This window comes from Schistocerca serialis, chromosome 7, assembly GCF_023864345.2.
Source record: "Schistocerca serialis cubense isolate TAMUIC-IGC-003099 chromosome 7, iqSchSeri2.2, whole genome shotgun sequence".
NCBI classification, from domain to species: Eukaryota; Metazoa; Arthropoda; class Insecta; order Orthoptera; family Acrididae; genus Schistocerca; species Schistocerca serialis.
In genome coordinates, this window is record NC_064644.1 from 598,510,886 (window position 1) to 598,536,031 (window position 25,146).

Sequence of the window (25,146 nt, forward strand, 5' to 3'; positions counted from 1 at the left end):
AAGGAATATGTGGAAAACACTGATAAGGAGAAGGGACAGGATGATAGGACATCTGCTAAGACATGAGGGAATGACTTCCATGGTACTAGAGGGAGCTGTAGAGGGCAAAACCTGTAGAGGAAGACAGAGATTGGAATACGTCAAGCAAATAATTGAGGACGTAGGTTGCAAGTGCTACTCTGAGATGAAGAGGTTAGCACAGGAAAGGAATTCGTGGCGGGCCGCATCAAACCAGTCAGTAGACAAAAAAAAAGAGGACTTTGCGTTCTAAAAAAGTGAGAATTCTTGAGTAATGAGAGAGGATATATCCAGAAAGAAGGTATTAATAAATCAAACAACGTGTATGAGAGTTTTTTAATAACAGTGTAGCGTAAGAATAGCGTGTACAGCATAACTGGGATAGAAAAAAGTAAATTGCCATCCGACTGACATAAGTATAGTCGTTTTAATACTGTTACATATAACAGGGAGAGGCTACTACAAACTTTCATGGCGCTGTCGCCCACTTGTCAATGACTTTGGTTGATGTGGTAGAGTATTTTTCGGAAAAAGGAGGATAAAATTGAGTTTCAGTTTAGCGAAGTAGCAGGTTTGTTATTTTGAGGCTGCTACAGAAACCACTTTTGTGTCTTTCCGAGCAGATGTGCAAATTCGTGAAAGGCAATAAGAGAGCCGTTGTTTTAAAATTGCTTTCAATAAAATTCTTTTCTTTCTTTTTTGTATAACGATTTCAGCCATTTTTCGTTGTATTTAAATTCCTTTTTTATCGTGATTATTATACCTCCAATATACACCTGCAAAACACAGTACGAAGAATTTTAGATGTTTGCTGAACGTTATATATCGTTATCAGTGCACAGCAGTACGCGTTCTGTGAGCGATAACAATTCACCGTTATCATGCGCATGGCACCGGAGATCGTACAGTGTAATAAGTAATTTTGGAACAAAAAGGTCCTAACAAACGTACAGAAAGGCTGAAAGTAATTTTTAGAACATGTAATTGTCAATAAAACTTCTTCATTATTACATACTGAAAAAGTATTATCTACTCGTATTGACAGCAGCATGACCGCTGAATATGATTCTTCTATAAAAGCGAAAATCATTCTGTGGATGAGCTTTTCACTTTGTAATGGTGCTGTTAACACAAAAAGAACGAAAAGTAACAATAGGAAAAAGGTGGTTGACAAAGTTGAGCAGGGGGTGAAATTCACGAGTCAGGCAAGCCAAGACACAGCAGTTGGGAAATATTCTTTGTGTCGACAGCTGACGGAATGAAATTCAAAATTACGCTGATCGACTGCATCGTATTCAGTTGCAAGTACAGTAGTATTTAACGTAGCTGTCTGTCCTTACAGCCGGCCGCGGTGGTCTCGCGGTTCTAGGCGCGCAGTCCGGAACCGCGCGACTGCTACGGTCGCAGGTTCGAATCCTGCCTCGGGTATGGATGTGTGTGATGTCCGTAGGTTAGTTAGGTTTAAGTAGTTCTAAGTTCTAGGGGACTGATGACCATAGCTGTTAAGTCCCATAGTGCTCAGAGCCATTTGAACCATCTGTCCTTACAATTACAGCTTGATAATACTCATATGAATATTTGGTAGTCTAGAGAAGAAGTTAGAATGAAATAATCAATAACAAAATAGGAACAATTTGCGTGGAACTGCACAGAATCTCAGCCCAACGCCAACATGGTGACCCAGATTCCTCTGGGAAACAGTTAGTGGTAAACATCTTATTTGTGTCACCAGACGCCTAACACTATCTTTTGCGGATACTCACTAGCCTGGTCAAGGGAAGATCCCTTTTCTCAAGGATTAGTGATTATTTTAACTTCAGAAAAAGAAAGTAAAGGCAACATAATTACATTGTTACCAGTGATGTAACCGAATAGAAACCCTCGGTATTGTTCTAGCCATGGACGAAGTGCAGGCAAAAGCAGAGATGTGACCGTACACTGACTTGCGCTTACTTGAATTAGATGATGCAGTACCCGAAACAGGGGCGGATACAGAATTTTTTCTGCGAGGGGATGAGGGGCACATGGATTAGAAGCGTGAAGAAGTCCTTAAAGGCTTCGTGAGTCTAATTTTAACATAAAGACGCACTCACGCACAAACAAACAAACACACACACACACACACACACACACAGAGAGAGAGAGGGAGAGAGGGAGAGAGGGAGGGAGGGAGGGAGGGAGGGAGGGAGAGGGGGAGAGAGAGAGAGAGAGAGAGAGAGAGAGAGAGAGAGAGAGAGAGAGAGAGAGATACTCAAGTTAAAAACATGATTTTACCGCAGCCATAATTTTATCACATTATTATTATTATTACATATGATGCAAATAAAGTTTGCTCTTGTGTTTCCTATAGAAGATTCCCTCCTTCAGCTTTCTTCGTTGATGCAATACCTTGATGGAAATGCATCAATGCCAGTCCGTTTCAACTATCTTCTGTCATCTTGCTGAGAAGATATTTCCTTAGAAAGATCTCTCCACAGTGCTGGTTGTTATAGGAAATGTGCAGTACAACTCACTCTAGTTCTAATATTTGGCAGGACCGTTCTACTGGAAACTTTTCCATGTTTTCGTCCATTTGTTGCCAAATTTTGTAGCTCTCCCTTCAACGCTACAGAACAAGGGAGATTTTCTTTGTATGGTTCAGCACTTTTCCAAACATGTGCTATATCTTTATCACTGAAGTTCTGTTACAGAAATCTTTGTAGATGTTCTATTGTTTTTTCTACAGACTGTGTCAGAAAATTCGGTCTGTTGGTGTGTTTAAAGCGTAGGTGTACACTGCTACGTAAACAGAGTGCCACGTGAAAGCATTTCCGAAAGTTCTCCATCGATTAGTTAAAGTATCTGTTTCCTTATATATTCAGTTAGCTTTTACTCCAGGATTCGTTCGCGTAGTAGTAGTTTTGTTATGGTGAGGAAATATCGCAGAAGCACGGATCGCAATGTGCCCCGTCCCATCCGTTGCCCCAACGAACTAAGATGTTATAAGTCTTTATTTGTCAATGGCATCAGAACACCGGCACGAATGCGTCGATTTCAATGCATTGAAGCCTAGTTTAATCAAAATAGTCGTGACATTTATTTGATGAAAGTTTGTTCAGCCGTTCGAAGGTAATCTGCTATATGAAGAAAAGTGTTTGCCTACACCAGCACGCTACCACAATCACAATTTTTGTGATGTGTTTAGGAATCGCTTGGGCCAAGTGCAATCAAAGGACAAAAATTGTTATGCGTGAACCGTAAAAGCTAAGCATATGCTCTCACGGACTTGTGTACATCTTTTCCAGATATACAATTTCATACTTTCCAGTCTGACGTAGCTCTTGTCGCCTGCGCAATGCCTTCATTTACTATTATCGACTCTCATCACCTCTGCCCACCGATTTAATTTTTTTAAGAAGCCTATGTTCCTTGTCGGGATTAAAACTACCTACCTCCATACTACATCAAATTCGATTCAGTGGTTCTGCCGTTAAAATGTGACAGACCGACAGAGTTACTTTCACATCTATAAAATTGGCGCCTTATGGATTACTCACTGTGTCTTTCAGCAAGAAGTGAAGAGCTATGTCATGACTGAAATACGCTGGCTCCCGATGAAAACGCCAAGAAGGACACAAGGTACTATTCACCAACAAGAAGACTTCGGCTAAATGTCAAGGCACATAGCGCAACAAATAAACTGACTGTAAGAAGCCTGAAGATGATGCAAAATTGAAACGTGTAGCTTCAAATGAAGCTGTTTATAGTAGTAACTCGTGGCAGTATTATTTCTTGCTAACTAGGAAAGGAATCCAGAGATATCAAATATTTACCGGAAATGTCTGAATGTGTGAGCCTAAACGCAGCCCTAGACATTTACAAATTTTTCGCAAAGTAAAAGATTTAACTTTGCATGCATACAACAGCCCATTTATTTGCTATGCAGTCACGATAGACGACGTCATCTTTTATTGTAATTCCATCGTAAATTCTGACAAAAAAAAGAAAGAAACAAGAAGGCACAACAGAACAAGCCACACTTACGTTTCGGTAATTCCAGGCTTTTTTCATCTTTTAAACTCAAAATTACATGCTGCTCATAAGTAAAAATTGCAATCAAAGAACCCTCCCCTCTCTCTCTCTCTCTCTCTCTGTCTCTCTATTCGCCCCCCCCCTCCTCTCTCTCGAACTGTCTAGGCGGGCAGGGGGAGGGAGCACGTGCCCCTCTCTCCCGTCCTAAACTCACCATTGACCCAAAACACCACTTTCGAACCTGTGCTAAGTGGTCCTCACTCACCTTCGTATCGGAAACTGTCCAGTTTGACGGTGTCTTAGTGTCATTGACAATTATGTATAGTTGTACAGTTCCACATGAGCTGTAACTATAATATTGTTATAAAAATTTCTTTACACGTAACTGTAGTGTCCTTTTAATTTGGACACACTGTATATTTTGTGCATCCCGTGACACTGATTAGCACGCCTATAGTCGCTGGTGACGTCTATCGCTAATCCACTCACCCCTGATGTACTCCACTTCCTCCTGTGTGAAGGATGGCAACCTCGACCTCGGTCTCCCCTCTGCTGCGCTGTTGGCGTCCACCCTCTGTCTCACCACAGCCGGGTAGTCCCCTTCTGCACTGAAGATAGGTTGAGCGAAGATGCCCACCTGCGATGAACAGACCAGTATCTTTCTCTGTCAAGCACTATGTACAGGGAGTAAAGGCTACAAGTGCAGGTATTTTTGATGGGGACTGAGGAAGCTGTACTGAACATCATCAGATCAGAATTTACTTCATTTGCAGACTAATGATTATTACAAGTCGTGTGCTTTAGGTTGGGTAGTACTCATGGCAAAAGCTAGCCATTAAAGTTTATTGCTGCGCGGGGTAGCTGCGCTATCTAGGGGCCTTGCCACGGTTCGCGCGGCTCCCCCCGTCGGAGGTTCGAGTCCTCCCTCGGGCATTGGTGTGTGTGTTGTCCTTAGCGTAAGTCAGTGTAAGTTAGATTAAGTAGTGTGTAAGCCTACGGACCGATGACCTCAGCAGTTTGGTCCCATAGGAACATACCATACATTTTTTTCCCAAAGTTTATTTTACCCTGGGCGGCGGACAGGTACGGAAGTGTGAATGCTTGGAGGGGCAAAAGGATAGTCCATACCGACAGACGTTGTTCACTTCGCAGTGCCGTTACGGCCGTGCAGCATACTTCAGGTCGTAAAGTTTTATGTGGGAAGACTGCTAAGGGAAATAACTAACACACTGTTGTGCGTACGTATAAAAATATCTGCACTTACATCCGTTACACTCTATGTAAGCGCCGAACCACTAAACTCCAGATTTGTTTGCGGGCCATCCTCCGCAGCAAGCATAGAAATACTTGTTTTGTAAATAAAACTACCTTTTTCTGCTGCTATTTAATTTATTTACCCCAGACGCGTTTCGCCTTTTTCTTATTCTAAGGCATAATCAGTGGGATCTATAACGATACAGTTTTGTTAGTTTTAGATTATTAAACAGCTCACGGGGTGATTTTTTATGTAAAAATCTCATTACTTACGATTTGCTGACCTGTGTTTCTTCTTATCTAGTCTGGAGGTCGCACTACCACTTTATTACTGACACACAAGCACAACTTTAAGTTCTGACCTTCTTCACACTGTTGACCATGTTTCTCCTTTTGTTCGGGTTACTATTGCTCTTTGGCCACTCGATACAACTATTTCCTCGAATAATGCTTTTCACGACGTAAATATTGCAACTCCATTATGTGTTTCCTCCTCTTTGGCATATTTACCTACTTGTTTCCAACCTAATGAAGCATATGTTCAAGACTAATTTTTTTTTTGGGGGGGGGGGGGAGAGGGAGGTTGGTGTTTTGAATTGTATGGTGTTGTACTAGTTGTTAACGAGTGGTTGAAAACTTTGGTGACAGCTGATTTGACTTTTCGTTTCAGTATTCTGTGGAGTGGTTCATGGATACGTTGTTAGGCGGTATTATTATTATATTGGATAGTGTTCTTATATTAATCCTCTTTGGGAGCGTTATTCTATTATTTTATCTATTAGTGTCAATAATGAATTGATTGGCATGTGTACTTGACCATTGAACAGCGTTTTCCTTTCTGTTTTGGTTTTCTGTATGTGGTCATTTTCTTGCAGGGTTAGGAAGTGTTTTTTTATTGTTGATTCTAATTATTTTCATGTCGTCTTAGAATCAACAATAAAAACACCTCCTAACCCCGCAAGAAAATTACCACATACAGAAAACCAAAGCAGAAAGGAAAATGATGTTGAGTGGTCAAGTACACACGCCAAGCAATTAATTATTTACACTAATAGATAAAATAATAGAATAACGCTCGCAAAGAGGATTAATATAATAACACTATCCTATATAATAATAATACCGCCCAACAACGTATCCATGAACCATACAATTCAAAACACGAACCTCCCCCCCCCCCCACCAAAAAAATTAGTCTTGAACATATGCTTCATTAGGTTGGCAACAAGTACGTAAATATGCCAAAGAGGAGGAAACACATAATGGAGTTGCAATATTTACGTCGTGAAAAGCACTGTCCGACGAAATAGTTATATCGAGTGGCCAAAGAACAATAGTAACCATAAAAAAGAAGGAGAAACATGGTCAACAGTGTGAAGAAGGTCAGAACTTAAAGTTGTGCTTGTATGTCAGTAATAAAGTGGTAGTGCGACCTCCAGACCAGATGAGAAGAATCGCAGATCAGCAAATCGTAAGTAATTACTTTTTTACACAAAAATCGCCCCGTGAACTATTTAATAATCTACAACTAACAAAACTGTATCGTTATAGATCCCACTGATTATGCCTTAGAATAAGAAAAAGGTGAAACGCGTATGGGATAAGTAAATTAAGTGACAACAGGACACGGCGGTTTTATTTACAAGTCTTTCTACAGTCAACTTTCAAACTGTATAGTGCTATGATCAAACTACAACAATTTCTTAGAATTGAACAAGTCAAGACCAACATGGATAAATTTCTTTGTGGCAGTAGACGTAATTACAACTTCAGCAGTGGGATGTAACAGGCTAACTAGCCCATCTCAGAGCTACAGTACTCACCTGGAACTGGCGGCCTCTTTCACTAGCCTCTGCATCCTCTGTCGAATTAGAAGCTGGCTCAGGACCTCCCATATTAAGGGTGATTCCTACACTACCTGTAAACCATTCGTAAACAAATGTCTTATTTGCTGTTTAGGTAATATCACATACAGTTATTGAAACGTAAGACGTCTAACAAAGTGAGGTAACAGAGGTGCTGAGTGAAGAGCGACAACATTCTGAATTCAACTCGAAAAGCATGTTATAAGAAATATACTGCACAATGCTGTTATCCCGAAGCATATTGTAGGTTACTAAATTTGAAACGTCTAGCACGAAAACTAAGTAGTGTTATATCACCCGACAAAGTGAACTCATTACTGTTCACACACTTCAAGCTGACACTCGACGCTGTGATTGATGGAAGCTATCACAAATGGGAAATGTCTTAACGGTCGCTACCATCAGCCATCGCGTCTATTGTCAACTTGGGCTGTGCGAAGAAAACGTTGCCGAGGTGGCACCACACCGGCGAAACAGCGATGGCAAGCGTTAATAACACACACTGCACTCATCTTGCATGCGGACCGCTGTCAAACGTATACGTCTGTATCACCCACTGAATGAAGTGTCCATTTAGAACAAAAACAGGACTGGTAGTTGTAGTGTTAGAAATTTTACAATATATTATTAAATTGCACGTGAGGGTGGCATTTGCGTATGAAATCAAAAAGATCACAACTGAAACCTCCTCGCAGATTAAAACTGTGTGCCGGACCGAGACTCGAACTCGGGACCTTTATCTATCGCGGGCAAGAAGTCTACCGAACTCAGCTACCCAAGCACGACTCACGCCCCGTCCTCACAGCTTCAATTCCCCGAGTACCTCGACTCCTACCTTCCAAACTTCACAGAAGCTCTCCTCTCATTCTGAGACCACAATTTCTTAAGCTAAGTGCGGCACTGCAAATTACATGAAAGGGTTAGCAGCCCCTGTTGCAAGCGCGTAAAGAGATTAATCAGGAACATTAATTTTTATCATAAAGTGCCTATGGACCGCGGTTATTCAAATGCAATTCAAAAATTACTTTTACTTCTGAGAAAGAAAATACACTGCTTAGCAGATTTAAAGGATTACTTTTTCAAAACAACTTAATTGTCTCCCATTGCGACGCATAAGTTTGGAATTTGGCTGAAGGATGTCTACAAACTGCCTCTGTAGTGGTGAAAAAATATAGATCCCTGCAATATCACACTCGAGCTCAGTGAAGCTTCAAACAGCATGGTGTAGACACATGCGGAAAAAAGGTCACAGCTCGGAAGTTCATGTGAGTTGTAAGATGGCATACTGATGTTACACTGGCACCAAATTTCACCAAAATTCTGCCTAACACTAGCGTGGAAGTGTCACACGATTGGACGGTCGCCACAGTCCCTCTTAGCCACGTTTCACCCCTTTTTTTCTTTTTCTTTTTTGATGCCTCTGCGATGGAAGTCAGAACCACGACACCCAGCTTTGAAATCACGCTGCTTTCTAATGAGTAACAGAGGAAAACATTTCGGAAGCACCGTCACACCGAATCGACACGAATGGGTCTCAGGGAAAAGGCCGTTAGTGAAACCACCCCTTTCCATGGGGCTTTGATTCTCACACATTCCGTGGTTGAAAACGACAGCTCGCAGTACGATGAGCAACGTTTGACGCTGCCGACAGCCCAGGACGTTTCAACCCATCGCTAAGGACTTTTTGATCTCCATCCTCTTTGAAAGCTATTGCAACGCGACCGCTATTTACAGCTTGGAACCACTGGGATCTTTCAAAAATACTCTTCGAAATTTGAGGATGGTCTGAGGCAGGAAAGCGCACTTTTGCTTTTTCAGCGCTCCCACGGCGTGATCGCGTGGGAGTGCAACATAAACACGTGCGTGAATAAAACAGCAAAAGATAACTCAAAGATCCTGCAGTTCGGCGACATCCTCGGTGCCACGGACGAACATTAGTTGAGCACGTTAGAAATGTACCTCCAGAAATTTCGACACGAAATCAACCTAGCGTCTGCGGCTTAGGCAACCGCTTTGACACTCCTTGAGTGCGGTTGCCTTCTTTCAGGCGCTAGAGCAGCAGCCATTGATGTCGAAGTTTCTGAAGGTACATTTCTGTCGCGCTCCACAAAGGTGCGTGGGTAGCACCGAGAAATGTCGGGTCTTGGAGGGACCCTTTGCCGTTTTACTCTCGCATATTTTAATGTTACACTCCCGGTCGATCACGCTACAGGAGAGAGGAAAACAGGAGGGCTGAAAAAGCGCAAGTACGCTTTCCTGCTTTGGATCGCGTTCGGATTTCACTGAATGGTATCGAACGGTCTCTAGTCAAAAATGGTTCAAATGGCTCTGAGCACTATGGGACTCAACATCTTAGGTCATAAGTCCCCTAGAACTTAGAACTGCTTAAACCTAACTAACCTAAGGACATCACACACACCCATGCCCGAGGCAGGATTCGAACCTGCGACCGTAGCAGTCCCGCGGTTCCGGACTGCAGCGCCAGAATCGCACGGCCACCGCGGCCGGCGGTCTCTAGTCATTCCAACCTGCACAAGAGAGCAAAAACAGCGATGTGTCTGAAATGGTTTTCTCTGTCATCCATGAGAAAACTGCGTGATTTCAACACCTGATGTCGCGGTTGTGACCTCCATCGCATAGACGTCAAAAGAAGGGACAGTGACGACCTTCCCATCGTGTGACGCGTCGACGTCGGCGTTGGGCAGTATTGTGGTGAAATGTGGTGCCAGTGTGACATCATTGACCAACCTTATAGCTCACACAAACTTTGGAGTTGCCTTTTTTTTCGCAATTTAGCCACTACAATTACTAAACACAAAACAGGTATCAAGAAGGTAATTTGTATGAATCTATGTCACATTCTACGCTCACATTGTAATCGTTTATGAACATAAATTACATTATTTCTGTTTTTTATATCTTGTACATTGTTATAATTTCTTATTGATACCTGCTCTACATTTAGTAGCTGTTGTAACTATCATTCTACATGAAATCTCTATACTTTATTGTATTATATTTTTTTCTGTGCAGTAGATAAATTTTTGGAATGTTATGCCTGCATCTTTTCTCCGTGATTTTCAAATTGTATAGTACACGATCGATGTTCATTGCGCTATCTTTGGTTGCTTACTTTTTTAGGTAATCCTTTGTGTACCGTATTAATTACCTACGCCATCTGATTATGAGAGTTCTTTTCCTCGCCACTACCTGTCTATATGGAAATTTTGTCACCACCGTACACGTAAGGGCTGTTTTCAGTACCTTACGTTCCAATTACTGTATGGCTCGTTGTATTTCTCTGTAAGTATTGATATAACGTATGACGATTGCGTGTATACTGTTCTGTGGCATTTCATGTTGTAACTCTTCCTTTCCTTTTCGACAGAGATGTGCTCTGGTGACCTCAATAAGTTAAACTGCGACCAAGACTACACGGTTCATTAAGTGCCAATTTTGCATGGTCGCCTATCTCATAGAGGGAAGCATATATGTATCAAGTGAACATAAGAGAAATAAAAAGTATAATAACCGTTTTATATCGTACTGTGAACGCGAGGAGGTCGCCAAAGTAATTCGTACTACAATTGAGTACATGTAACACATTTGTTAAGTGCATATTTTACATTGTTTGTATTGAACTTTGTTGAAAATACATTTTAAAATTGTCCCTCTCTTCCACGGTTGCTCGCGATGAAGCATTACATCTCATTTGTAAACTGTCGTGCAGTTTTTGATATATTTCGATAAAGATAGTGGAAAAATGCAACCTCAGCCTCTTTTATTGATTCAAGATCACAGATGGCGTGTTATAAAGTCATAGCTGACGCAATGTGTGCTGAGTTTTCCACACTTGTTTCGTTAGATTTATGCAAACTTCTAATTGTAGATGTTATATGGGATGATTCCGTCATGATGTTACAAGCTTTCACGGATGACGGAAGAGGACAAATGTATCAATTTGACAGATTAGGCAATAGACTGCCGAGAAACATTCAAGCTGCAATGTTAATTTTCTTTGTTACTTTCAGACTAGTTTCGACCCTAACCTCATTATCAAATCACCCACAAAAAATCAAACCATCCCAAAAAACAGAAGCCGTATAGCGAGTACTTTGCACAATGTAAAATACTGCCACAGCACAAAGATAACTGGTGCCAATTAGTACCACTAAGCTATGTGGTAACATCCATTACGACAGCCACATGACAGCTCACATTCCGGTTGAACGCGTCTTGTGAGTTAGTGCAGGGCTGATCTGGATTCACCTGAGTAAGATATCGCAGTGTGGAAGGTATCAGGAAGACCATGCTAGCGGCCGCTTATCGGAACTGCATCATCTAGCAACAACTTTATTTTACGTATTTTCTTTCTTCTCTCTCTTTTTTCCAGTTTTTTTATGAAGTGATTAACAGCCCATGCAGTAACAAGCATTACAAAATACGTATTTCAAATACAAGCAGATAACTTTACAAGAAGATAGTTAAGTTGCAATTTGTAACGGTAGCAGAAAATCTGTACGTCATCATGCGAGTGCCACTCTCGGCGCACCAATGGAACAAATTTTGAATGCCTCAGCAACACCAGTAATGCAAAAACAAGTTTCCAAAACACCAACAAACATCCACAGACAAATTTTTACATACAACTTAGTACGACATAGCAAGGTAAAAAACTCCCACAATATTAAAACCACAAATTCAGGTAGAAAACGATTACACAATGTCAGAAATAAAATAGTGGTAGAAACCACATTGTCAAGTATATACCATTACACACAGTCGGAAATAAAAGACAACTCAGTATAATATGGTAAGGTAAGAAAGTTCAACTTTAATATAATGAAGTACAAAAGACTTCATAAATTAGAGGTAACGAGTAGATATTAAAGGTATATCTAACTTTGAACTCATGGTAACAAAGCCATATACTCACAACTAAGGGCATATATTCACACATATTTTTTTCCCATTGTGGAACTCCATTCTTTTACCTCTATAAATGTCTGTAAAGCAGATATCAGTAAAAAACTATTAAGAGAATAATGTAACAGCATATTTCTGATTGAAATTTAAAATCATTCTTCTCTCTCATAAAATAGCATCATGACTGAAAATAAGACGTCAAATGTTATAAAACTAAGTTCCTGTAAGATATTGATCATAAACCCAAAATGCACCACTCTCATATTGGCTACCCAGCTTCAGAAAAAAGACTGAATTTTCTCGTTGCCAAGCGTTATACAGGGACAGGTAAACTAATACTGCCAACGAATTTTGCGGACCACATGGATAGATACGTATTGTATTGAGGAACCCATTGACAGCTATTATTGTAAAGTATAACGCTTGTCTTATTTGTCGTAATATACCAGATAATATAAAGTTACATACCCTCCATCATCCACCCTCTCCCCACCACCTGTACATTCCGGTGTGGGGTATATTATGTCGGACATCCTTTTGCCCGGCTTAGTGCAGCAACTCGGCGTGGCATGGACTTAACAAGTTGTTGGAAGTTTCATGCAGCCATGTTGCCTCTGTACTGTCCGTAATTGCCAAAATGTTGCCGGTGCAGGATTTTAATCACGAACTGACCTCTAGATTATGTGCCGTAAATGATCTTTGGGTTTCGTGTCGGACGATTTGGGTGGCCAAGTCATTCCCTCGAATTTTCCAGAACGTTCTTCAAGCCAGTCGGGAACAATTCTGGCCCGATGACAAGGTGCACTGTCATCCATGAAAACTGACTGCAAATGGTCTCCAAGTGGCTTACCATAATTTCCAGTCAATGATCGGTTCAGTTGGACCAGAGGATCCACTCCAGTTCATGAAGCACGACCCACACAATTATGGAACTATTACCAGCTTACAGAGTGCCTTGTTGAGGACCTGGGCCCGTGGCTTCGTGGGGCCTGTCACACATACCAACCCTACCGGCAGCTGTTACCAAATTAAATCCGAACTTGTCTGATCACGCCACGGTTTTCCAGTCGCCTACGATCCAACCGATAAGATTACGAGACGAGGAGAGGCAATGCAGGCGATGTCGTGCTGTCAGCAAAGGCATTCGCGTCGGCCGTCTACTGCCACAGCCCATTACCGCCAGATTTCACCGCACTGTCCCACACTGATTCCTGTGGTTATTTCACACAGTTTTGCTTGTCTGTTAGCAATGACAACTTTACGCCGCTGCTCTCGGTCGTTATGGGATTGCCGTCGGCCTCTGCGTTGTCCATGATGAGAGGAAATGCCTGAATATGCTATTCTCGTCGCAGTCCTAATACAGTGAATCTCGGAATACTGAATTCCCTAATGATTTCCAAAACTGAATGTCTCATGCGTCCAGTTCCAACTACTATTCCGCACTGAGAGTGTGTTATTTCCGTCGTGCGGCCATAATCAGGTCGGAAACCGTTTCGCATGAATCACATGAGTACAAATGGCAGCGTCGCCAATGCAATGCCCTTTTATACCTTGTGCACGCGATACCACCGCCATCTGTAATGTGCATATCGCTGTCCCATGACTTTTGTCACCTCAGTGTGCTTCAGCTTGTATTTTCCCCATACTGTAGTGAGATATGGCTTTCGTTCCAGCTTTAAAAACAATTTTGATTTTAGCTTCATTTAATATGCGACAGTGTACGACTTAAAATGAACCAAACGTAAAGTAGCCAGCGACTACCTTCTTCAATGCATACAACTGAAATTTCATGGGATAACCTGCTTAGACCAGTAACGATAACTATGACCAGTATCGAAAAAAAAAATAGACACTTCATCATCAAGCTCTGTTGCGAAACTGTAAGATACGACAAAAATCAGTTTTGTCTGCCAGTTACTTTTCTCAGAGGCGAATGAGAAGTTTTATACAGCGAAGAAAACGAGCAGAATCGAAATGAGTGGTTTTTAGTTTTTTAAAAGAACAGAAAAATGTCTACAGAAAAACTAATACCAGCAGTTGATGTAGCATTGCTTCATTAACACACAATATTTTTAACAGTAAGAAAACCGGAAACTTTATTATTCTCACGCATCTTATCATCACACCTAGGACAGGGCAGCCGCACTGCGCCGCTTCGCGCCGAATCACTGGGCTACGCACGCGGTCCAGCGGCGCTCCACGTTCGCAACAGACCGTCCGACCGCGCAAGACGTTCTGTGACGTATCATTCAAATGCATGTGTGAGACAAGGGTTCAGAGGAAGAAGCACGCATTTCCGACTTTAATCGTGGGGCAAGGCGGTGTATTTCCTCCTGAACCGGACCTGATGAGATGGCCGTGCTGTGTGGACGTGGCACCGGCTATTAGCGGACACCATCTGGCAGAATTTACGAGGCTAAGTCAAAAAGGACCTGCACAACATTTTTCTGATAACAGTAACAGTACAAAATTTACTGTGATGTCATTTTCAACATCATCGCCTGCTTTTCAGTGTGCTTTGTCCATCGTCGTACGAGATTTCCGGCACCATCTTTAAGTGGATCAAACAAATGGAAATATGACGGGGCGTCATCAGGGATTGCTGTCCCCCAGAATGCATAGCGTACACAGTTTGACTTGAATTGTGCGGTTGATGAAAAAAAAAAAGAAAAAAAAGAACGCCATTTGACAATAGATTTTGGTGCTTGTTTCGAATTGCAGACTTCAGTTCATTCCAAAGCTCATCAACGTAATATCGATTGTTTACTGTTGATCACTTTTAAAGGTAATGTTCCACAATTGGCCCTTAGGCCAAAGAAAGCGTCACTGACCCTTGAGGGTTTTTTTTTTTTAATGAAGATGCCGGCTGTTTTGATTCCATTCTATGGCGTTCGTTTCTGATTCTCGAAGCGATTAATCTCTGTTTCATTTCCAGTAATGATTCACTTCAAAAACATTTCAGCTTCATTAGTGTGATAGTCCTGTAGCTGCTGACAGATTCTCGTACGATTGCGTTTGCTTTCTTCACCTTATGGTTTTGGAACACTACTTGCGCAGGCTTTACGAAAGTTTGAAATGTTTCGGCTGCCATCGACATTTCGTTGGACTGACTCAAGTCAGTTTGGGCAAGTGTTATACCAAAATAAAATATCTGACAAGTTCCATATTACTAATTGGCTCGAACTAGGACGTGTCGTCGCATCAATATACTTTGTGTCGTACTAGCGACCACGATTTTGTTGCACTTTGTGTCCCGTGGCCATTATAGGAAACACGTGGTGACATTACTTTAATCATCTACAGTGATGATGAGGAAAACACATCGTGTTATGAATGATTTCAAGACGTGCTCATATTACCACGTGTTTTAGCGTGTTCTCGAAAAATATCACAATCAGCTTACGATAATCCGACCGAAGCTCCCTCACTCCCGGGTGGTCGCAGCCATACTTTACGGGTCGTCGTCTGTAAACAATTAATGCGTAGATCTTAAATACAATCCAAACTCCATTCGAAGAGGTTCACAGGTATCACCAAGGCACTAAACTGCAATGTGCAGGCGACCGTGCCTCTTCGGCTCATACAACCGACCAGCTACAACTTTCTGTAAATTGTTTCAGTACTGCACATGAATAGTATGGCCTGACCGTCAACAGCCCAAAAATAGAGGTACTCTCCTAACCAGCTGCTGAACTGCCTTTTTTTATCTTCTGGGACCAAACTGCTTAGGTCATCGGCCCATAAGCTTACACACTGTGGTGTCGCCGCCAGACACCACACTTGCTAGGTGGGAGCCTTTAAATCGGCCGCGGTCCGTTAGTATACGTCGGACCCGCGTGTCTTCACTATCAGTGATTGCAGACCGAGCGCCGCCACACGGCAGGTCTAGTCTAGAGAGACTCCCTAGCACTCGCCCCAGTTGTACAGACGACTTTGCTAGCGATGGTTCACTGTCTACATACGCTCTCATTTGCCGAGAGGACAGTTTAGCATAGCCTTCAGCTACGTCATTTGCTACGACCTAGCAAGGCGCCATATTCAGTTACTATTCTGAACAGATAATATTGTGAATCATGTACCGTCAAGAGCGACGTTCATCATTAATGGATTAAAGTTAAGTATCAAACTAATTACGTCCACTTTCTGAATTCTAATTCCTTGTCATGTTCCAAACCTCACGTCAGTGTAGTCCTTCCCTCCTCACGCCAGCCTGCGTGTGCTAAAACGCGTGCATTTCGGCCCCACTAGTAACACGATGTTGGCCCTTCTGCCAACACAACACACACTACTTAATCTAACGTAAAGTAACTAACGCTATGAACAACAAACACACCCATGCCCGAGGGAGGACTCGAACCTCCGACGGGGGGAGCCGCGCGGACCGTGACAAGGCGCCTCAGCCCACGCGGGGTACTGCCTTTCCAGATAGCAATATGTCTGTTCGCAACACACCTTTGGAACAAGTAGATTACTTCCTCTATCTGGGAGGAAGTGTATTATCGATTCGCTATTCACCGAAAGAAAGGACGTGAAGGAAAGGATACGAGCTGCGATGTTGCTTTTGAACATCTCATACATCGGGTCTTCCCGAATAAAGATCTGACACTACGCACAAAACTGGTAGTGTATCGGGCAGTTGTTTCTTCTATCCTGTTCTATGGTTGTGAACCCTGGACGGTACACAGCTTTGATCTTTCGAAACTGGAACGCTTCAACCAACAGAAGGTTACATATAGCAAAGGACGTCACTTCGTATCAAACACAACTATTCTTGAGAAGGCAAAGACGTAGAGCATACAAGCCGCCGTCATTCTCACCCGATGGAGACGCCCAATCTGTCTGAGTTGGTAGCCAAACGACAGACTTCATCGACAGCTTCAAACGTCGGATTACTTTACAAATGAGTTAATGTGTTAAATAATTAACGTAAAGGATGTGCAGCCGTTATGATTGTAGACCCACAATCCTAATTAAGTTGTTTGTATTAATTTCGGATTATTCATTCATAGACTAATGAAAATTTTGCAGATGTATTCAGTTGTATAAGTGGATAGTATCAGAAAAATGGTTAATGAATAGAGTAAGTAGTAAAGAAATAATAATCTAAAACGTCATGCTGAATGCCGAAGTTGTTCTAGTTGCACAAGGTACAATTACTAAGCAATAAACTGTTTTCCTTTCATTATTTAATGGCGACAAAAGATTTACCAAAAGTTTGGAATTGTGTTCAAAATTTGTTGGAAGTCGCTAAGTTTTCTGGTTACCGAACACTGCACGAGTTCGGTCACTGAGGTACGAAAGAAACTAGCTTTTCTTAAAACGTAAATTACAATGCTTATGACGTTGCATCTCCTGAACTATGTGTCCTACAATGATATACCACTAATTTTCCTGCAAAATTATATGTGGTTGCTGTCTGCAGTATGTGTTGCGTATATAGTTAGCGACAAATAAATAATAAAATAAAACATCGTGCTATATGCTGACGTTTCACTCAATAACAAAGACAATGTGAAGAACTTTTTTTCCTTTCATTATTTTGTGAGGGGTGTCAGTGAGAGAAACTTCCAAGAAACTTTACACACAAAACGTTTTCGAAAGTCGCCAAGTGATCTCATTCTCAAATGCTGGATCAGTATACGTGATCTAGGTAATATTTAAACCATGAGAAATGCACAGTTTCTAACTTTAAGACCTGACTTATTGTGTTAAACCTTTAGCGTAACATGATACCTCTTAATGAGTATATTATGAAAGGATTTTAAATTTTTAAAGCCGATCAATAACTGTAACTACTGAAAGTCAAATTACTGTTGCTCCTAGAAGTAGCTAGATACTCAGCCTTCAGCTGGGAAGTGTGGCCCTTCAGCCGTTTAGTAATATTCTTAGAGGAGAGGTCGGCTGAAAACTTAAGCCAAATACACCGAAACAAAATAACTAAATATGTGTCTTTTACGATTATAAGAGGTCTCATACAACAGTACTGAAAGCAACGCTTTATGAACGTTTGTGGTACAGACTCTTTTCCGGCGCAGGCCGAGCCTAGGTAGCCTGCAGTATGAATGAGGCCCTGTGTAGACAGACCAAAACAGAAGACATGCAGAAAACTGCAGGTACGGTAGTGTGCCGACTGGAAAGGCAGGCAGATGAGCGGAGCTGCGACGGCGCGCTGGCCACTCACCGTTCTGTGTCGCTCTGTACTGCTCGTCGTACAGGTGCCAGACGCGTGCGTGCGCCTTGATCACCGTGTGGGTGGACAGGTAGTCGCCGATGCCGGAGGCGTTCTGCGACGGCGCGAAGCCGATGCTCGCGTACCCATTCGCAAAGACGGCCGGTTCGTTGAACGTGATCCACCATTTCACCTGCGCAGACAGACGCTGCGAATAAAGTCTGAAAATTACCGTCTCACCGAGGAGGCTGAGTGGAACCGAGACTCACCCTGTCTCCGAAGTTTTCAAACAGAACCCTGGCGTACTCCACAAAGTAGTCGGCCATCAGCTCGTTGGGCCAGCCTCCGAGGTACTGCAGCGCTTGCGGCAGGTCGAAGTGGTACATCGTCACCTGCACAAGGCGACACACCACGGCTTTAACTCTGCAACGCGGTAGCAGTTTAGGAGATTTAAGATGCACTGATGTCCACATATCACACTCTTTGTCAATGGAATAGTGTTTACTCCAAACTAAATGTTCACTTTAAACAGAATACCGATACCGATTTTACAAAAAGTCTTACTATGCAGAAACGGTGATGGGAAACTTAAACGAAGAAATCATCAGCCAGTATGTGAATGATGTGGTAGCTACAAGTTGTGCTCCAGATTAATAAGACCTATCATTTAAAACTTCAAATTTCAGTGCAATGCATACTATCACGTTTCACTGCAAAGTCTGAACGATTAGACTTCTCATTTACGAATAATGTGGAACGAAAATTGTTAAATTCTAATGTATCGCATACAAATATTTTTTTGCCATTACAATATACATCGCATTCATCATCCGTCAAAAGAATAACAGACGAACATTACCGCATACAATTTTAGTTCGTAAATAACGAATATTTTATTAAATGTTCTGTATCTATATATATAAACTGGAGTCCTCTGCTCGCGTCTCTTTTTGTATGTCCACGATAGTCTGAGGAACTAGTGTAGAGATACTGATACGGTATTGGAATTCTCGGGGACGGTATCCTGCTGCCAGTATCTGTCTCGAAAACAGGCAAAAATCCATTGTTTTCCAGTGTTTCGTTCGCGACTGTTTTACTTTCGTAAAATGAAGAACAAACCGTCTTCAGTCACCGGTTGTGACTGATGGCGGTTTGTTCTTCATTTTACGAATATATATATATGGTGTCCCTTTTATATTGACCACCCTAAATAACTGTTTTTCCAGATGCAAATTACAAAATGTTTCAAGCAAATATTCTTTAGCCATTAGGGGGACATCAGTCAGCATGAGTGACTTCGTTGTAGCTTTGTTTTTTACAAAGTTATGAACAGCGGAATGGCTTTTTTAAATGGCACCCTGTATTTTTTATTCGGTGATTCATTTCCTCTCCTAAAGACCTATTCAAAAATGTATCACAGTGTACCATTCACTGAAACACAACGTTATTAATTACGTAACACAACATTGACTTTGAGCACGGGATCACACACTCGCCCACTTGCTGGAGATGACAGAAAACAAATCAAAACCAAGTAAAAACATAACAAAAAATTGACTTTGACTCTCTTGTACCATTTCTCAGGAGTAGAACATTCAAAGGTACTCAAAGTGGTGACCCTGAGCACCGATACACTGGTGCACTCTTTGAATGAAATAATTGTTCACTGCTTCCAGTGTTGCCTGCTGAAGAGAGTTACAAGCAAGCACGATACGTTCCTGCATGCCCTCTAGAGTTGTTGGAATATCGCGAAAGACAACGTCCTTAATGCATCACCAACGAAAAAAGTCCAGAGGATTTAAATCAGGAGACCTAGCAGGCCAAGTAACTGTTCCTCCTCGACAAGTCCATCTGGCAGGATACCTTTGGTTCAGACCACGACGTGCACGCAAGGCATTATGTGCTGGACATCCATCATGTTGATACCACGTAAGCATTCTGGTTCTTAGCGGCACTTCATCCAGAAGAGGAAGAAGAATTCGTCTCAGGAAGTTGACATACTCTGTGCCATTTAGACTACCATTGGTCAAATAAAGGCGAATAATTGTAGTACCAAGCATCCCACAACAGACGTTAACGCACCATTGACGCTTATGTTCCACCTGTCTAAGCCATCGTGGGTTGTCGCTGGACCAGTAATGCATGTTCCTTGTATATTTACCTGTCCTTTGTTTCAGAAGGAACATTCATCGGCAAATAGAACATTGGAGAAATTCGAGTTGGCGGGGATTTGCTACTGTGCCCACTGACAGAACTGAACACGATTCAGGAAATCATTCCCATGCAATTCCTGATGTAGGTGTACATGGTAATAATGGATCCGGTGACATGTAAGAATACCATGTACACTGGTTTTAGGAATGCCAATCTTGTGTTCAAACTGTCGTGTGCTCACATGTGGATTAATAGCAACGAAAGCGAGAGCAGTAGCTTCAGCAGTTCCGTCTGTGCGAGTGCTACGACGATTGCTTTGTCGTGGGCTGAAACTTCCCGTTACCTGAAGCGTCGCAACAAGACGAGGAAACACCCGTCTGGAACATGGGTTCTTGACAGGATATCGCTCTCTGTACAGTTCCGCTGCCTGTGTAGCATTTCGCCTACCTTCAACAACAGCCAGCCGAAGTGGCCGAGCGGTTCTAGGCGCTACAGTCGGGAACCGCGCGACCGCCATCGTCGCAGGTTCGAATCCTGCCTCGGGCATGGTTGTGTGTGATGTCCTTAGGTTAGTTAGGTTTAATCAGTTCTAAGTTCTAGGGGACTGATGACCTCAGAAGTTAAGTCCCATACTGCTCAGAGCCATTTGAACCATTTCAACTACAATAAAAGAAACGCTATGTCGATGCGGTTTGTAGGACGGACAGCCTTTACTGTATGTCTACTCTACACAACAGTACTTAAAAGGGCTAAACTACTGTACTAAATGTACCCGTACATAAGAACACAGTATTGCAGGTACCGTTCTGCTAACTTACATTCCCCATAGTTGAGTAGCATTTCTACACAAATGTACATTCTACTCACACCAACTGACGATGGTAGACGAAATGACGGGTGTGCATTCTACTTATGTTTACATTTGTCCTCTGTCAACGTCAGCACGTGGATGTGTTCCATTACCCCGAGTACCTGCACTAAGCGCTGGAACGTCAACGTCAGTGTTGCGGTTCAAATTGCTCTGAGCACTATGGGACTTAACTTCTGAGGTCATCAGTCCCCTAGAACTTAGAACTACTTAAACCTAACTAACCTACGGACATCACACACATGCATGCCCGAGGCAGGATTCGAACCTACGACAGTAGCGGTCGCGCTGGTTCCAGACCTTAGCGCCTAGAAACGCTCGTCCAGCACGGCCGGCGTCAATGATGTGTTATGTAATTAATAACGTGGTGTTTCAGTGTTGGTACACTGTGATACATTTTTGAATAGGTCTTTAGAAGAGGAAATGTATTACCGAATAAAAAATACAGGATACCATTGTAAAAAAGTCATACCGCTGTTCATATCTTTGTAAAAAACAAAGCTATGACGAAGGAAATCGTACTGATTGATGTCGTCCTGACGGCTAAAGAACATTTGCTTGAAACATTTTGTAATTTGCATCTGGACTTACAGCTTTTAGGATGGTCAAGATAAGTAGGACACCCTATATATACTAAAAAAAATTATATTGAAACAAATAAGCCCTCGGTCACAAATATTAAGTCAAAATTGACCTGGTTTCGACGCTCCTATGAGCGTCGTCTTCAGAATTAGACTAACTGTACTAAAACATTAGGTATATAGCACATTAATAAAATTAAAGTTTGTACTGACACATATTAAAAAAGATCTCAGCCGGAAAGGCGACGTCATGAACACTTGTCAGATGGCGAGCCGCTAAGGGCTGCTCGTACTGTGGACAAGGGTTGCAACAAGACTGAGGTGCCCACTTTAGAAAGTGTGGGCAAGTAAACATGGTGTTGCTACGAGCGCCATCTAGTAGCCGCAGAAACAACTAGGCTACTGTACATTCAAAATTAGACACATGAAATTGTGATGCAGCTGATTCAGGCATAACGTAAGCATTAATAATAACAGGATGAAGTTACATATTTATCTGCTTTAAATAGAGATACATTTTGTAACGTAAAAACATTAGTTATGACATACAATAAAACAGCAAACATGTGACAGGAAAACAACATTTCGGTAAACTGCATGAGGAAATCTGAATCAAAGATCAAGCAATGGCTTTATACAGCCAAAAAAGTTTTTATTTCGCAGCTGCAGCTGTTCGTTGAGAATGAGGCCATCATGACGAGTGAGATGTTTGAAAATCTCCAATTCCTCTAAGACATCTAACCTACGCCCCTTCGTTTCGGTATGCAGAATGTTGTTATCGCCTATGGCTTTAGGCACGTGTCCAGTAATTAAGAGATGATCGGCAAAGGATGAATTTAGGGGACTGGTGCCGTTCTTTCTCAAAAGATGTTCTTTATATCTGACGGTGAAAGCACGTCCAGTTTGCCCTATATAATAGGAGGAGCAGGTATCGCAGATGATCTTATAAACGCCAGAACTTTCTGTAGGGGAGCGAATGGATTTCAAATTATGAATGAAATTTCTCTTTAGATTATTATTAGTAGAGAAGGCAACATTACAGTTGTATTTGTTGCGAAGCATGCGCTGAATCTGATAGGAGTCAATTTTGACTTAATATTTGTGACCGAGGGCTTATTTGTTACAATATAATTCTGACACGGTCACTGAACCTTAGCAGCTATGTTCAAAGATTTACGTTTCTTACTTGCCCAGGTATCTAAGGCTTCTTCTAAATATAAAGAATTAAAAAAGAAAATTCTAAATACAAGTACGGCTATCTATTTTAACAAGCAGTGTGAAAAAAGGGGACTTGTCCCGACTTATACAAAAGCCTACATCAATTTTTCTGTATGTAAGAAAAATCCAAAGTCCTTTAGACCTATCATTAAGAATATTATTTGTAATAGGATAAACGAGCTGTACGCTAAAAAAGACCGTCTTAACGAAGAAGCATACCATTTGTACTTAAATATCACAAACACTTATCGTGTTAACTATAATTTCAATATTGACGACATGTGAACGCAAATTAACGAACATCTAGAGATTTGTAAAATTGGTATAATGCAGAAACACGAGAAGAAGCTCAGTAATCTTTTTTGTCTGCTTTCTAATGGAAAAATGCCCTCAGAATACATTTCAAAAAAGCAGTCACGTCTTTCATGAAAGAATTTTAAATAAAACCAACATCGTCTTTACTGAGAATGAAAAAGTCCTGTTAGGAAAAGGACTAAAATACAATGTCAGGCCTAACCTGTCAGACACAAATGTGAGAGAAAATATGCTTGCTGATTTAAAAATCGGTCTCGATTATAATAAGATAGATAATGCTTCTCAAGCCAGAATTGCGTATGATGGAACCCGCATGCCAGAAAAAAATGCAGCTACTTTGTCTACTGCTACGCATAACGACAGAATTTAGTAACTTCCATTAATAATAAACTTAAAACAGCAAATGCTTTAATAACTAAATCCGATAAAAGTTGTTTGTCTAGTCATTGCTTATATTTCTGAGTATATTTCTAAAACTGAAAAATTCTTCAGTGAAAACAACATATCGGAGCTGCATGATGATCCGACTCCTAAATTACAGAAAGAAGTAAAGTCAGCCATTAACAATGCAAAATTGCTTAGAAAACCTTTCCAAAAGAAACTACTCATCAATATGAACCCTCAGCCCCCTAAACTTCGGTCCCAGTTCAAAATTCATTAACCTAATCATCCAATACGTCCAATCTCCAATAGCATGAATAGCGCATATCACGATTTGGGCCGATTTCTACACGAAACGTTGAAAAAATCCTTCGTTTTCGAAAATAATTATTCTGTTCCTAACAGCCACGTTTTGGTCCAAAATATTAAAAACTTAGCATGCAGTTCAGACACCAAGCTTTTTTCCTTAGATATTAAAAATCTTTATACCAATGTCCCGGTACATGAGACGCTCATCATTGTGGAAGAAAGCTTACGTCAATTTAAAAAGATCTATCAGATGAACAGATTACTGATTTTATGAATCTCATTAATGTCGTTGTCAAGTGCAACCGCCAGACACCACAATTGCTAGGTGGTAGTTTTAAATCGGCCGCGGTCCATTAGTACATGTCGGACCCGCGTGTCGCCACTGTGTGATCGCAGACCGGGCGCCACCACAAGGCAGGTCTCGAGATACGGACTAGCACTCGCCCCAGTTGTACGGACGACGTAGCTAGCGATGCACACTGACGAAGCCTCGCTCATTTGCAGAGCAGATAGTTAGAATAGCCTTCAGCTAAGTCAATGGCTACGACCTAGCAAGGCGCCATTAGTAACATTGCATGTATCTATGGAGTCTCACTTATATCGTCAATAGCGATGTACCAAGGATGGATTAAAGTTAAGTATTCCAGAAGCTACGTACTTTTCTTTATAGCATTCATTACGTATCCTGTTACAGACCTATCTCTTGCCTGCGTGAACTAAACGCGTACCTTTCGGCTACTTCCGTGGCGTGGCTGTCTTGCTACGCCACAACAGCAACTACTTTGAATTCAATGGACAACTGTACCAGCAGTCTGATGGGCTCGCTATGGGCAACCCTTTAGCCGGCATCCTCGCCGACATCTTTATCAATTGTTTGGAAAAAAAGCTGTTTAACCGTGTCTCAGCCGCTTCACTAGGTATCCTTCCTTACACAAGATACGTTGATGATATTCTAGTCATCTATAACGGACCCGCCGATAGAATTGATCACATATTTAAACTTTTTAACGACCTCCATGAAAAAATTTCTTTCACTATTGAACTCAAAACGATAACCGCCAATTAAATTATTTAGAC

General features: G+C 41.7%; 1 protein-coding gene across 1 annotated transcript in view; it reads right to left on the reverse strand.

The window, feature by feature from the left end:
* Nucleotides 1–25,146, reverse strand: part of LOC126413280 (myrosinase 1-like) — a 69,491-nt gene that overhangs the window by 21,210 nt on the left and 23,135 nt on the right. Inside the window, exons 4-7 of the mRNA XM_050083181.1 lie at nucleotides 18,513–18,635; nucleotides 18,256–18,436; nucleotides 7,107–7,201; nucleotides 4,519–4,666 (exon numbers count right to left, since the gene is read on the reverse strand). Of these exons, the coding sequence (XP_049939138.1) occupies nucleotides 4,519–4,666; nucleotides 7,107–7,201; nucleotides 18,256–18,436; nucleotides 18,513–18,635 (547 nt within the window). The remainder of the gene's footprint in view (nucleotides 1–4,518; nucleotides 4,667–7,106; nucleotides 7,202–18,255; nucleotides 18,437–18,512; nucleotides 18,636–25,146) is intronic.